We start from the raw sequence: 13,865 nt of genomic DNA on the forward strand, positions 1-13,865 counted from the left end.
AGAGGGAATACCAAGAGCTCAGTTCTGGACCTGAATTAAATTGGGACTGGCTGTTAGACACCTAAACAGGAGTGCTGGGGTATATAAGTCTGGAGTTCAGGAAAGAGGTCTGGCCAAAGCCATGAGACTAGATGAGGTCACTAAGAGAATAAGTTTAAAAAAGAGAGATATCCAAGGATTGAGCCTAGGGCACTTCAATACTTAGAAGTTGGAGAGATAAGAAATTAGCAAAGGCGACTAAGAGAGTAGTTAGCAAGGTAGGAAGGAAACCAGGAGGTGTAGTACTCTAGAATCTAAGTGAAGAAGGTATTTCAAAGAGCAGAGAGTGATCAACTATTTTATATGCTGCAACTAAATCAAGTAAGATAAGGACTAAGAACTGACCACTGAATTTAGCAAAAAGGAGGTCACTGGTAGACCTTAATAAGAGCATTTTGGGGTGAAATATTGGGGGCAAAAGTCTGACTGGAACTGCTCAAGACAAACTGGGAGGAGAGAACTGGAGACAACTCTTTCAAAACATTCCACTGGTAACTGGGGGGGAAGTAAGCAATAGCTAAAGATGTGGGATCAAGAGTTTTCTTGTATTTAAGATAAGTCATAATATTTTGTGTGCTGATAGAATAATCCAGTAGATAGAAAAAAAAAATGATGCAGGAGTGAGAATTGCTAAGCAATGTTTGTTACTAGGCAAAGAGAAATGGGACTAATGCACAGTGGAGGAGTTGACCCTAGCTAGGAGTATAGATCCATAGTAACCTTGGAGGAGACAGAAGATACGGGAAGGGATATGGGGTGGGAAGGAGAGTTGGGGTAGATGTGGTGGCAGGAGTTATGTGCAAGTTGTCTTCTGTTTGTTGAAAATATTTTATAAAATAAGAAACAAGGGCATCAGCTGAGAGAATGGACAAGGAAGTTTTGAAGATCTGAGGAGAGAAGAGAAGCTACGAAACAGTGGTATAGGTGAGGGGGACAGATAATGGCCTAAGGACATGCATAATTACTGAGCAGCATTAAGGGCCCACTTGAGGTTAGCTACGGTGAAATGTAAGTGAAACCTCCAGCATGCCTCTGGGTTTTTTTCTCTGACCACATTCAAATACAAGAGTGTAACCATATAAAGGCAGGGGCTTGGTTAAGGTTTATCCAAATGAGTCAGATAAAGTGAATGAGCAGAAAGGGACTTGACAGTATATGCATGGTAGTGATTTGATTGGCCATGAGATTAAGTTACAAAGAAAGGAAAATGAGGACATGAAAGGAGGACATTGAAAAAGTGTTAGGATCAATGTCTTGTAGGTCCTGCTGGGGTTGCAGACTGATTGGGTTAGGGCATTCAAGGATGTGAGCCAGAAAGACAAGATGGTCAGTGATTAGGATGCCTGATATTGCAATATGAGATAACAGAAGGGCTGCAGTAATTTGTAATGACAATACATGGGAGTTTGTGGCTGAGGTGGGGTGGAAAACAAAGATACTGAAATCACTAAGAATTATGACAAAGGTAGTATTAGAGAAAGTACAGTAAGCCAGGAGCTCAACTCCCTAAGCAATGAAGCGAAGTAAACTGGGATTGGAGATGACTGCAAGTCTTAAAGTGACTTCACAAGAACAAACCATTTCAAAGTTGAATTTAAAAAGAAAACAATGGGGATTTTTACAGGTGGTTCAACATAAGTGCACAAAAGATACTAAGTGGTTTAAACACAAGTTAAAATACTGGAAGTTAAAATAATTCTAAATTGACAAAAGACCCCCAGGAAGATACATGAGGGTGAAAGCCTAATCCATGGATGGATTTATCAAGGAATATTGATATTATATATTTTTTAAATGACACATGTGGGTATGTGCCCGTGTTTGCATTATCCTGGGGAAAGGGTTCCAAAATGTCACATTTTTAGATGAGTCTGACCCCCCCCAAAAGATTAAATACCCTTTAAAATATTTAATATTTACCCTAAGCATAAAAACCATCAGTGAAATCATACAGGAAGAACATCAAAAAGATTAAACCACAGAAAAAAATTCAAACTTCCTTTGGTTGAAAATGTCAAGAAAATTAACGGTCAAACAAACACCTGGGCAGTGGAAAATATTTGCAAAAATTATGACAAATGGCTGTTATCCCTAACATAAAAATGGTCATAGGAAATTTTAAAAAGCAATAGAAAATTATAAACAGATAATAAGCAGAAAATTAATAGGTAATTAAATTTTTAAAATTTCAAACTCAACAGCAAAGAAATTCAAATTTAAATAGCAAAATACCTTTTTATCCTTGTCTACCAAATTGACAAAGATTTAAAAATAAATAAATAAATTCTGAATGTTAAAAAGAGTACAGTGATATGGCACTCATACAATGCTGGTGGTAGTATAAATTAACGTAGGCTTCCTGGTGGTAATTTGGCAATAGGTCTCAATTCCCTTCCAAGGAAATAATCAAAACATCACAGCTTATGGACAAAATTTTACATTAGAAATTTTGCAAAATTTTACAATGTACTGAACTTAGAAATAATCTATATACCCAACGATAGGGACGTGGTTGGATAAATTTTTGAACATTTACTTAACGGATTATTAACTCTAATGGATTATTAAATCTATTTAGTAATATTAAGTGACATAAAATTTTCTACAGATAAATATATTAAATTAAAAAAACAAAATTATTTCTATATTATGATCTCAATTTTCTTTTTAATAAACATTTAGCATGATTAATATGGTGAACCCTGGAATGTCAATCCTTATGTTTACAAATCCTATCTCCACCACTTATTCTGTGTACCCTGGACCCCCACAACATAACCTCTCTAAGACTATTCTATAAAATAGAGATAATCAGTTAGGATTGCTGGAAAATAAATCTAAATTATATGTGAAGATATTTTGGACTATTTCAAAAATATTTTAACATCATTCTAAGTTTCTTATTTAAATAGTTATGGTGATTTACACAATAAACATCCAGTCAAATATGAAAAAATAAATTAATTTAATTAAATAGAGATAATCAGAGTAGTACAGTGCCCATCACAAAGTAGGCACTCAGTAAATGCAATTCACTAGCACTAGTGGCAGAAGCACTAATATTTGTGAGCATCAGAAAAATAAGACTAGAAGGAATCATATGAGGTTATGAATGGTCATCTCTGGATGCTGAGATTATGAGTGATTTATATTATTTTTAACTTTTGTATTTTTTAATTCCCTAAAATAACCATGAAATTATGTTAAATGAATTATAAGAGGAACATAAATAGAATAAACATGTTATATCTAACCTGATATTTTATGTCTTTAACAGGAATTAATTTGTTCCAAAAGTTAAGTAATAGAAGTATACTTCCTATGAAAATAAAAGTAAAACATCACTTGTAATATTCAGTATTCATTATTTTACTTACAGAGTCTCCTGTCTTTGCTGAGACAAAGTGGCTACTAAAACCATTTTCCTGGCAAAACCTTAAGTGTTTTTCAGGTTTTACTGTTCGCATATGCTCCAAATCAACTAGAAAAGTGAACAAAAACAGAGAACAAAATTCAATATTAGTTAATCAATACATTTTTAACATGTTTAAATTTGACTTATTTTCTAGTACTGTACCCCAGCTTCGATATGAGCTGTGTAATTCTGGGCAATTTCTTCAACCTCTTTATGCCTCAGTCCCTAAATCTAAAAGCTGGGAATAACAAATGTATCTATCATATATAGAGTTCTTTGAGAATTAATCCATGTTTACTGCATAAGGACCAGCACATGATAAGTGCTCAAAAAACTGAAGGCTATCATTCCTATTATCTATATAGCTTCAGGCACATTGATGATACTCAAAAAAGATCTATTTAGTATAATGTGTTTAAACATAGTGATTAATTGCAACATGCACTTACTCAAGCATATCTGGTTTGATAGTTTAATTACTTTAATAATTACAATAGTTTTGTAATCTCTATAAACGTTAATGTTAACACAAATGCATGACTAATTTTCTGCTAAAAGATACCTATATTTCATTGTATATTTACTTTATTTACAGCCATGGTTTAATTTCACAAAGATACAGCTCATTTGCTTTCCAAAACTAAAAGTATCCATTTTGAAAGTAGTAATGGGCCAGGATATATTTTCTTGAATAGTTGTAGGTGCTTTAAAGCAAAGCATAGTACTCATATCCAATACTGGTTTTATCCAGCACAGTCTAATTTTTTCAAATGTGATCTTTTATTGAACAGTTTCTCTTTTTACAACACTACAGACCCTATAAGGGTGTTCACTCAATGCTGTCAAATTATAAGGCAAATATATTCACAGGATTTAAGGACAACTAGGCTCTTTGAGTCAATATAGGAAAAAAAAACTTAAACTGATTTCCTGAGGAAGGGACCCAACCAACTTGTAAAAACTTGTAAATTTGCAAATCTAGTAAGCCTACATAATAGTGGCAATTGATTATCAACTAAAAATTGCTCTCATACTACATAAAAGGCTTTATTTAAAATTATATTGAAGGTCTTTAGTTTGTAAGCTCAAGAGATCTTTCTCTAGGAAATTTTTGATCTAGTGGGGGATTCCTTAGCCCCATTTATATTGCTTAGCTTGGATAATATGCAGCTTTTTTTCTTTTCTGGCCACAAGTTGCTATTCCTTAAACATCACTGAGACTTTATTTACAAGAAGAGGCCAAAAAATGTCCAGATACCACAGGCATCAATTTGTAGAAGACTAAAATACTAAGCTATTAGCTCTGACATTTATACATCTAGTTTATCATAATATTGAAGTTAAAATACTTTCCTAATTCAACAAGAGTAAGAACAAATCATGTCACTAGGAAAATTCCCCAATGAAATTACTGTCCAGTTAAAAAAAATAAAGTCTGTCATTCAACATGTGCATTTGTCTTTTCTAATGGAAGAGTCTATCATTGTGTCTTTTCTTCCTTTTTTCTTCTCTCCCTCCCCCTCAGCCCCACCCCACAACTCCTCAACTACTTATATAAACTACTATAAGCATTGGGGGATTTACGAGCCAAGCAAAAGTTTTTCTCCTAACAAAGATAACCATGAGAGACTAATACGATCACTGATCAATTGATAAAAAATTATTCAATAAACATTTATTGAGTACCTATTATATACCAAGCACTGTGGTAGGCAGTGAGAACCCAAAGATGAAAAAGATACAATCCAGGTCCTAAAAAAATCACCACCAGTATTATGAACATAAAAGACCATTAAGGATCATAAAAGTTATTTTAAATAACCAAGACTCTGAGAATTATAGCAGATATAGGAAAAGCCCTCACAGAGCTTGAGTATAAAGTTTTCCTCTATTGTGTTAGAATTTAGTGAGCAACATTTAAGAGGACTTAGTTACTAGAGTACTTCACTCTAAAAAATGCAGAAATGTAAATTCTGAAGATGAAATTACAGTGAGATACTGGTAAATTCTTTCATTTCTTCTATTTTTAAAAGCATCCTTAAAATTATTATACAGTATTCATCTAACATACATGTGATAACAATCTTACTGCTATGATTTAATCTCCCTTATGACCTTCAGTGAACAACATCATTTTGCTAGTTCTTGTATTTTATTTTTGAAAATGGAATTAAAATCTGAAAGACAATTATGAAAACGATATAAAAAATGCCACTAACTAGAGACAACTACTGTTAACATTTTGGTGTATATACTTCCAATATCTAAGCAACTGAAGGACAAAGGCATTAACATTGTAACATGCAACTTCTTTTAGCGCAACCATACTACACCCTGCTTAAAGTATGCTTAACAATTTCAATGGATAACCACTTTATTGATCATTCATTCATTCATTCAACAAATATTTAAGTGCCTACTATGGCCAGGCACTGTCCTAGGGGCTGCAGATACAATGAACTGACATTTTAATGAAAAGAGACGAACAAGTAAATTACAGTGTATGGCAAATGCTGATATATCTTATGAAAAAAATAAATAAAGGTACATGAGAGGAATTACTATTTCAAACAGGTAGGTCAAAGACCTTAAGAAAGCTAAGAACAAGGAAATCTGGGGAAAAGCCTTCCAAGCAGAGGGAACTGCAGTGAAAAAGGCCCTAAAGGAAGATTACACTTAGGAGATTCAAAGAAAAGCCAGGAGGCCAGAGTGGCTGAAAAGAGTTAGCAAGAGAGGGAAACAGCAGGAAATGAAGTTTAAAAAGCCAGGAATCATACAGGTCACTGTAAGAGAGATGGGAAGCTATTGGGGGTTGTAAGGAAAAAGAAAAAAAAGACGTAATCTGACTTACATTTTAAAAGGTTTGGGCTGCTGTGATGAGAATAAACTGTAGTCAAATGTAAAGCAGAGAAGCCATCGAGGGGGCTATAATAAAAATCTACGAAAGAGAAGATGGTAGTTTGGACAAGAGTAGGAGCAAGAGAGATGGTAAAAAGTGGGGCAAATTCTCAATATATTTTTGGAATAAAAAGCGAATAAGAAATGCTAATGGATTTGACATGGGATGAACAAGATAAAGAGAAATCACTTGAAGATAGTTAACTCGGATTTTAAATGAGACAGTATATTGCAGGTTTTGTTCCAGGTACACTCAGCTGCAATGGATGGAGGTATTGAGCAGATGAGGATTTGCATTTAAGTAGAGCTGGGGTTTTCTCAGTCATGTACAATTACTGAAAAGAAGGGCAAGTAATTGAAGATAATAAATGTAAGGGAGTGATTATATTGATAGACCATGGAATTTAAGTTGGTAGGAGGGGGGTTCAGGAAAACGAAAAATTGGTAAGATCAACTGATGTTAAGGTCTTATATAGGTTTAAAAATTACTGGAATTGGGTTACCAAAGGATGTGAGGTGGAAAGACAGGAAATAATAGACTGGGATACATGAAACTGATAACTGATATTATGAAGAGAGTATGGAAACTAATATTGACTAGGTCTCCAGAACAAATATGTTAGTGTAGGTGGGTGGCAAGATTATGGCAGATGAAGAATTCAAGGAACTGAGACACAAAAGTATTAGAAGGATAATCTGTATGTGTACTAAAATTACCAAGAATCATGATAGCAATAGTAGTGGAGTGACTGTGACCCAAAGCCAAAGTCTTCAAGAAATTCAAGGCAGTGATTCAGGGGTTGGCTGATAACTCCAAGAAATATAAGTAGCAGGAGGTATAATCATATGGCTTGATATTCAAATCTAAGGGTTTTTAGGGAAGATGAAGGAGAATGTTCTGGAAAGAGCAATATGTAACAAGAAGGTAACTACCAGTTACCACTACTCCAGTAATAGTAATAAAGTAGATAAAGAAGGGGACGACAACATTTGAAAGAGCTTCAGGGGACAGCAGCACTGTCATTATGGGAGAGCTAAGTGACAGAAGTAGTTTTAAAACTTTTGTCAAGAAAGATGTTGAGGGCTTCCCTGGTGGTGCAGTGGTTGAGAGTCCGCCTGCCGATGCAGGGGATGTGGGTTCATGCCCCGGTCCGGGAAGATCCTACGTGCCGCGTAGTGGCTGGGCCCGTGAGCCTTGGCCACTGAGCCTGCGCGTCTGGAGCCTGTGCTCCGCAACGGGAGAGGCCACAGCAGTGAGAGGCCTGCGTACCAAAAAAAAAAAAAAAAAAAAGAAAGATGTTGAGAATATGTACAAGAATTTTATCGATACCTTATTTGTAAGTTCCTGAAGGCCGAATGGAACGATCTCAGAAGTTAAGAAAGAACAGAAACTGGGGTCTGAAAAGTGAAGGACAGAACTGTATAGGATAAGAATGCAGGAGGTAAATCAACTACATCAATGTCAAAGGCTTTCTTGTGTAGCTGACATAAATGCGGATAAAAAATCATGAAGATGAAAAAATTCTAAGACTGTGTTAGACAGACAAGAAAATCCAAATATTTCACTGTCAAAACCAACTGTGCAAAAAAAAAAAAAAATCACTTAGCTCACTTACCCTGACCTGGAAATTAAAATGGAAAGAAAGAAAATAAGTTATAAAGATACTAAGTCTATCTGCCATGTTCTTAAAATCACATGGTATGTGAAATAGAAGTCTTAAGAGAAGCCAATTAACTTTGGCTAACAAGAATAATTTTGATAACAACTTGGAAAGCTGTTTGAAAGAGTAATATGTACAATTTTTAGTTTAATAAATTAAAAAAATACAAATTACAGTATTTCATATTTTATAATTTAGGTTTACAGCAAGAAAGAGATACTAACAAAAGCGCATTTCAGGGATTCATGGAATATTAACAATCCACTAAGAAGTAACATTTTCTCAGAAATGTAACTAATAATGATATTTTACAGAATGTTAGATCACCTTAAATGGCCTTTTATAATGTTTCACATAAACCTGTGAAAACATTATTCAATCTCAGTATGTAAAGAAATGCAAGTGAGAAAAATGAAGTACTGAGTTCACCTTTCAAAATGAAAAAAGAGAGAGAGAGAAAGAGAGAGAGAGAGAAGAAACCCAGTGCTGCTGAGAGCTGGTACTACGGGCTTTCTGAAAAGTGACTCAAAAATGTGTGTTGAGCCTTACAAACATTTCTACTCTATGACCAAGTAAGACAATTTGGAAGAGTTTATCTTGAGGAACACATTAGGGATGTATAATAAGAATTATAAATTAAGATCTTCACCACAGTCATTTGTAATATAAAAAAAAAATACTGGAAGCAATGTAAATGTCCCAGAATAGAAATACAATTAAATTATGATACAACCCCACAATACAATACTCTTTGGCCATTAAAAATTATGAACTTAAAGGGAATTCCCTGGCAGTCCAGTGGTTAGGACTCGGCACTTTCACTGCCATGGCCCGGATTCAGTCCCTGGTTGGAGAACTAAGATCCTGCAAGCTGCACAGTCTGGCCAAAAAACAAACAAACAAACAAAAAAACAAATCATGACTAGTAAGTGAGGTCTTGGGGATGATTTTTTTGTATTTGATACCAAAGACAAAGGCAAATAATCAAAAATAAACAGTGGGACCACAGCAAATTAAAAAGCTTTCAACAAAGAAAACCATCAACAAAATGAAAAGGCAACCTATGGAATGGAAGAAAATATTTGCAAATCATATACCTGATAAGAGATTAATATCCAAAATATATAAAGAATTCATACAACTCAATAGTTGTATGAAACAAACAACCCGATTAAAAATGGGCAGAGGAACTGAATAGATATTTTTCAAAAGAAGACATACAAATGGCCTACAAGTACACGAAGAGATGCTCGACATCACTAATCATCAGGGAAATGCAAATCAAAACCACAATGAACTACCACCTCATACCTGTTAGAATTACTATCATGAAAAATACAAGAGATACCAAATGTTGGTAAGGATGTGGAGAAACGGGAACTATTTTGCACTGTGGGTGGGAATGTAAATTGGTACAGCCACTCTGGAAATCAGTATGAAGGTTCCTCAAAAAATTAAAAACAGAACTACCATATGATCTAGCACTCTTACTTCTAGGTATATATAACTAAAGGAAATAAAAACAGAATCTCAATGAGATATCTGCACTCCCACGTTTATTGCATCATTATTCACAATAGCCAAGACATGGAAGCAACCTAAGTGTCTGTCAACAGATGAACGAATAAAGATGTGATACACACACATATATAACAATGGAATATTATTCAGCCATGAGAAAGAAGGAAATTCTTCCATTTGTGACAACATGCATGCAACCTAAGGGCACTATGTTAAGTCAGATAGAGAAAGACAAGTACTGTATGATATCACTTACATGTGGAATCTAAAAAAGCCAAACTCACAGAAACAGAGAGTAGAAACGGTGGTTATCAGGGGCTGAGGGTTAGGGGAAATGAGATGTGAGTCAAAGAGTACAAACTTCCAATTATAGGATGAATAAGTTCTACGATTCTAATGTACACATAGTGATTATAGTTAACAATACTGTATTATATACTTGAAAGTTGCTAAGAGAGTAAATCTTAAATGTTCTCACCACAAAAATGTTAATTATATGAGGTGATCATGGTAGTAATCATTATGAAATATATGTGTATCTAATCAATGTACTGTATACCTTAAACTTACATCATGTTATATGCCAGTTATATCTCAATAAAGCTTGGAGAAAGGCTATCAAGTGAAATACACAATAGTACAGGATGTTAAAGAGTATAAAATTGCATATAATAAAACTCCTACTCTGTAAACATACTATATATGTATATATGTGCATTAACAGATGGCAAGGAAAATACTCAAATTTTTAAAAATTAAAGTTGAGAAAAATAAAATTTTTGAATGACAGCTTTGTTTTCGGACTATTCTTTCAAGGATGTTTGTATGGCAACTTACAAAGAGAGAGTGTCTCCCTCAGGAATAAAGTGTAAGTTTGTTCGTCATCTGGTATAATAAAGATAATATCTCTCTCCAGAGCAAAGTTCAGAGATTTACTTGGAGACCATTATAAAAGAGATAGATTTCCTAAGTTCAGGATTCCTCAGCTGTGAGACAAACCGCTAGATACAGATCATCTGTGTGGGTCCCCTCACACTGTCCTAGCGGAACCAACACAAACATCGAGCTCACCCTACTTGCTATGCTGGGAGTAATAAATTCCTTTATCTCTGATCCAGGAGCCTCATGCCTTCTGCCAGTATCCATGGCAGTAGCAGGCTAACTTGTTAGCTTCTAAGTAAGGTAAAATCTAAGATCCTTCACTGTTTTTGACATAAAGAAGAGTAGAACAGACACATAAGTATAAGTTGAGCAGACTGGATAGCTGTTCATAACCTATACTACATTTTCCAGTACGACCTGCAGTTAGCTGTGGCCATAAGACTAACTTCTGACCAAAGTAATGAATAAATGATATGCAACACTACTAGGCTTGACCCATAAAAACCTTCCATGTATGGTAGTCCTTACTCTCCTTTTTCATGGTAACCCATGAAGCCAACTGTTGAAAATGGCAGTTCCAGAAAATGGAAGGAGTTTGGGTTCCTGAAAGGGAGATGAGCCACTGATAAGCAGTACCTGGTTTTGGTCTTTATGTAAATAAGAAATAAATTTCTATTGTGCTAAGATATTGAAACTTTAGGGACTGTCTGTTTATAGCATCTAGCATTACCTTAACTAATACAGATTGCCTTAACTAATATAAAATAATATAGATTTTTATCTTTCTTGTTAACAATAAACCTCTCCCTGTATATACTGGGTCTTGAGTTATTAAAAATGATAACATGAAGTTATAACTAGCAAGATAATAAAATCTAAGCATTACAATTGTCTCTGAGATTTTGGTTATGTCATATTCAATTAAACAGTTACAAATTATATTAAACAATTATAAATTGAGAGGCACTTGCATTTCTAGTTACCAGGGAGACAAAAACAAACAAAACACAAACCACTGGAGAAATTTTCTTTCTTCCGCCATTAAATGGTTCAAGTAATACATAGAAAACAGTTATGAAAACAAAAATGCATTCACCTTTGTTAATACATTTTGCTGGAAAATATAAAATGCCTGAACAATAATCAAGTCATGACCAATCTTGTTCCATCCATATCCCCACTCTTAGATTATTTTAAAGCAAATCAAATATCATTTCATCCATAAATATTTTAGTATGATATACTCTTAAAACACTTTGTTTTGGTTTTATTGAGGTACAAAACTTTGATTTAGAAGCAACAAATTAGAATTCTGAATCTAAAGCTGTCACTTTCATCCTTCATTTGGCCCTGCTGATTCCAATGGAACATTAATTCCCTAAATTGATGTGATGGTTCAAAATTTACTCACGTGGATAACTTTCAGGATAAAGTGGCCTGTATATTAGGACACAGAAACAGATTTTGATGAGTAACAGAAAGTAAATGATGTTTAATAAACAATACACGATTCTGATAAAAATGACACTATGTCAAATATCATCATAAAGAAAGTGTCATTACAGCAATTTTTTCATATCCCAATAAATGATCTTTGGTACTATTTTACTATCTAGAGTGGTAGCTTATATACAAACACTAGTCTCATACAAGAAATAACTTTTCTGAATTTCTCAGTTGTCTGCATTATGGCAAATGTAGAAGAAACAATGGTTCCTCAATAATTCACTGATTTATTTGGAAAGGAAATAGGACATGGTAGTAAAGAATGCAATCTCCAGAGCCAAAATGCCTGGGCTTGATGCCTTGTTATTGTTTGTGGAACCCTGAGCAATCAATCTCTCTGTCTCAGTTTTCTCATCTATAAAATGGGGACAATAATAGTACCTCATAATGTTATTGTAATAGATAAAATAACTAAATACATATAAAGCACACAGAACAATGACTGGTACATAGTAAGGTATATAGTATGTGACTGGCACATACTCAACAAGTATTAGTGTTATTGTCATTTGTCTATCCATTTATTCATTCATGAACTATTTACCCAGGGCCTTCTAAGTGCTAACTGCTAGGAAGGCTGAGAGGAGCACATGTAGAAAAATATTATACAGTGAAATTCTAAGACCAAGAGAACAACAGTGGTCTGTACAAGACAAGGTAAAACAGGAGTAATAGGGAAAGGAAATTTATAGAACTGCATAGGGGGAAAAGAAAGATCTCACAGAGAGGACGATGCTTCAGCTAACTCCTGAAGAATGAGGAAAAATTAGGCAGACAACCTTAGAGACAGGGTGGACGGACATTCTTTGCCAAAGGAATGTGTGCAAAAGCATCTGAAAGAACCTGGCTTCCAAGAGATGGTGAAATCAGCAGGGATGTGCATGAGGGTCTTGTATGGGATGTTGAGAAGTTCATATGCATGTAGGTAACTTAAACACCGATACAGTTTTCACCCAGCTTACCTCACATATTTCAGTCCACCTGAGCAAAAATATAAGCACAAGAAGGAAATCCTACAGGTGATATATACTGGAAAGGTTTTAACTTTCCCCTGCTGGATTGAAAGCACTTCCATTAACTACACAGTGACAACTTTTGTTTCTAAATTCAGAGACTATTCAAAAGAAAATTACAAATGTTAAAAAATGTTGCACTCCTATAGATTTCAGGAATATGACTTTTTTTCTGTTCAGGCATCTTGTATACATAAATAGTTGCCATTATCTATATCATAACTTTAAAAACAGAAGATGGCAAGTTTTATACTTATACACATGCAGCTGATTATTCTTTCTCCCAAAAGTCATTACACTTATTACACTGCATATTAATCAACCTAAAGATGATTCAGATTAACTGTGTATTTGCAAAAATCACAGCCTCCAAAAAAAAAAAATAGTTCATGTACTTCTTTAAAATAAGTAAAATAACACCTTAAAATTCATTTATTAAATGTAAACACTTATTATGTGTCAAGTATTGTGCTAAAAACATAAGCAATAAATTAGAGAACAGACACTATCCTTACTCTCACATTCATGAGGGAGAAAGACTGATAAACAAGTGAACACATAAATAAACAAATCAATGTAACAATTATAATCAGAAATTGCCGGGGGTTGGGGGGATTGTTGTTGAGCAGATAGAGAGTAAGAGAGTGACAGGAAGCAAGATAGAAATTATGACAATTTTATACAGTAGCTCTGAAAGACCTCTTTGATCTGAGATCTGAAAGATGAGACTAAGCCAACCAAGTTAAGAGGAAGTTGGAAGAGAAAAATGTTTCTGTCACTGGAACAACTAGGATGCAATCTAGAAGAGGAAAATGACTGAGTGCAATTGAGGAAAACAAAGAAACATAATGAGCAAGAGTGGGGATGTGCAGAATAACATGAGGATATCACTGAAACACAGCAATGCAAAGCCATTGGAGGCTTGTAAGC

At 34.4% G+C, this 13,865-nt stretch overlaps 1 protein-coding gene across 4 annotated transcripts in view; it reads right to left on the minus strand.

Annotated features, from left to right (window-relative positions):
* Positions 1-13,865, minus strand: part of RAB28 (RAB28, member RAS oncogene family) — a 93,174-nt gene that overhangs the window by 12,503 nt on the left and 66,806 nt on the right. For 3 of the 4 annotated variants that reach the window (XR_010942916.1, XM_067735529.1, XM_067735530.1), the window contains exon 5: positions 3,417-3,520. Coding sequence is in view for 2 of the 4 variants with exons in the window: in XM_067735529.1 (XP_067591630.1) it covers positions 3,417-3,520 (104 nt within the window). In the remaining 2 variants the exon portion in view is untranslated. Of the gene's footprint in view, positions 1-3,416; positions 3,521-6,305; positions 7,615-13,865 lie in introns of those variants that run through there. The other variant, XR_010942917.1, reaches the window with a different exon arrangement.

Source organism: Pseudorca crassidens, chromosome 4, assembly GCF_039906515.1.
Source record: "Pseudorca crassidens isolate mPseCra1 chromosome 4, mPseCra1.hap1, whole genome shotgun sequence".
NCBI classification, from domain to species: Eukaryota; Metazoa; Chordata; class Mammalia; order Artiodactyla; family Delphinidae; genus Pseudorca; species Pseudorca crassidens.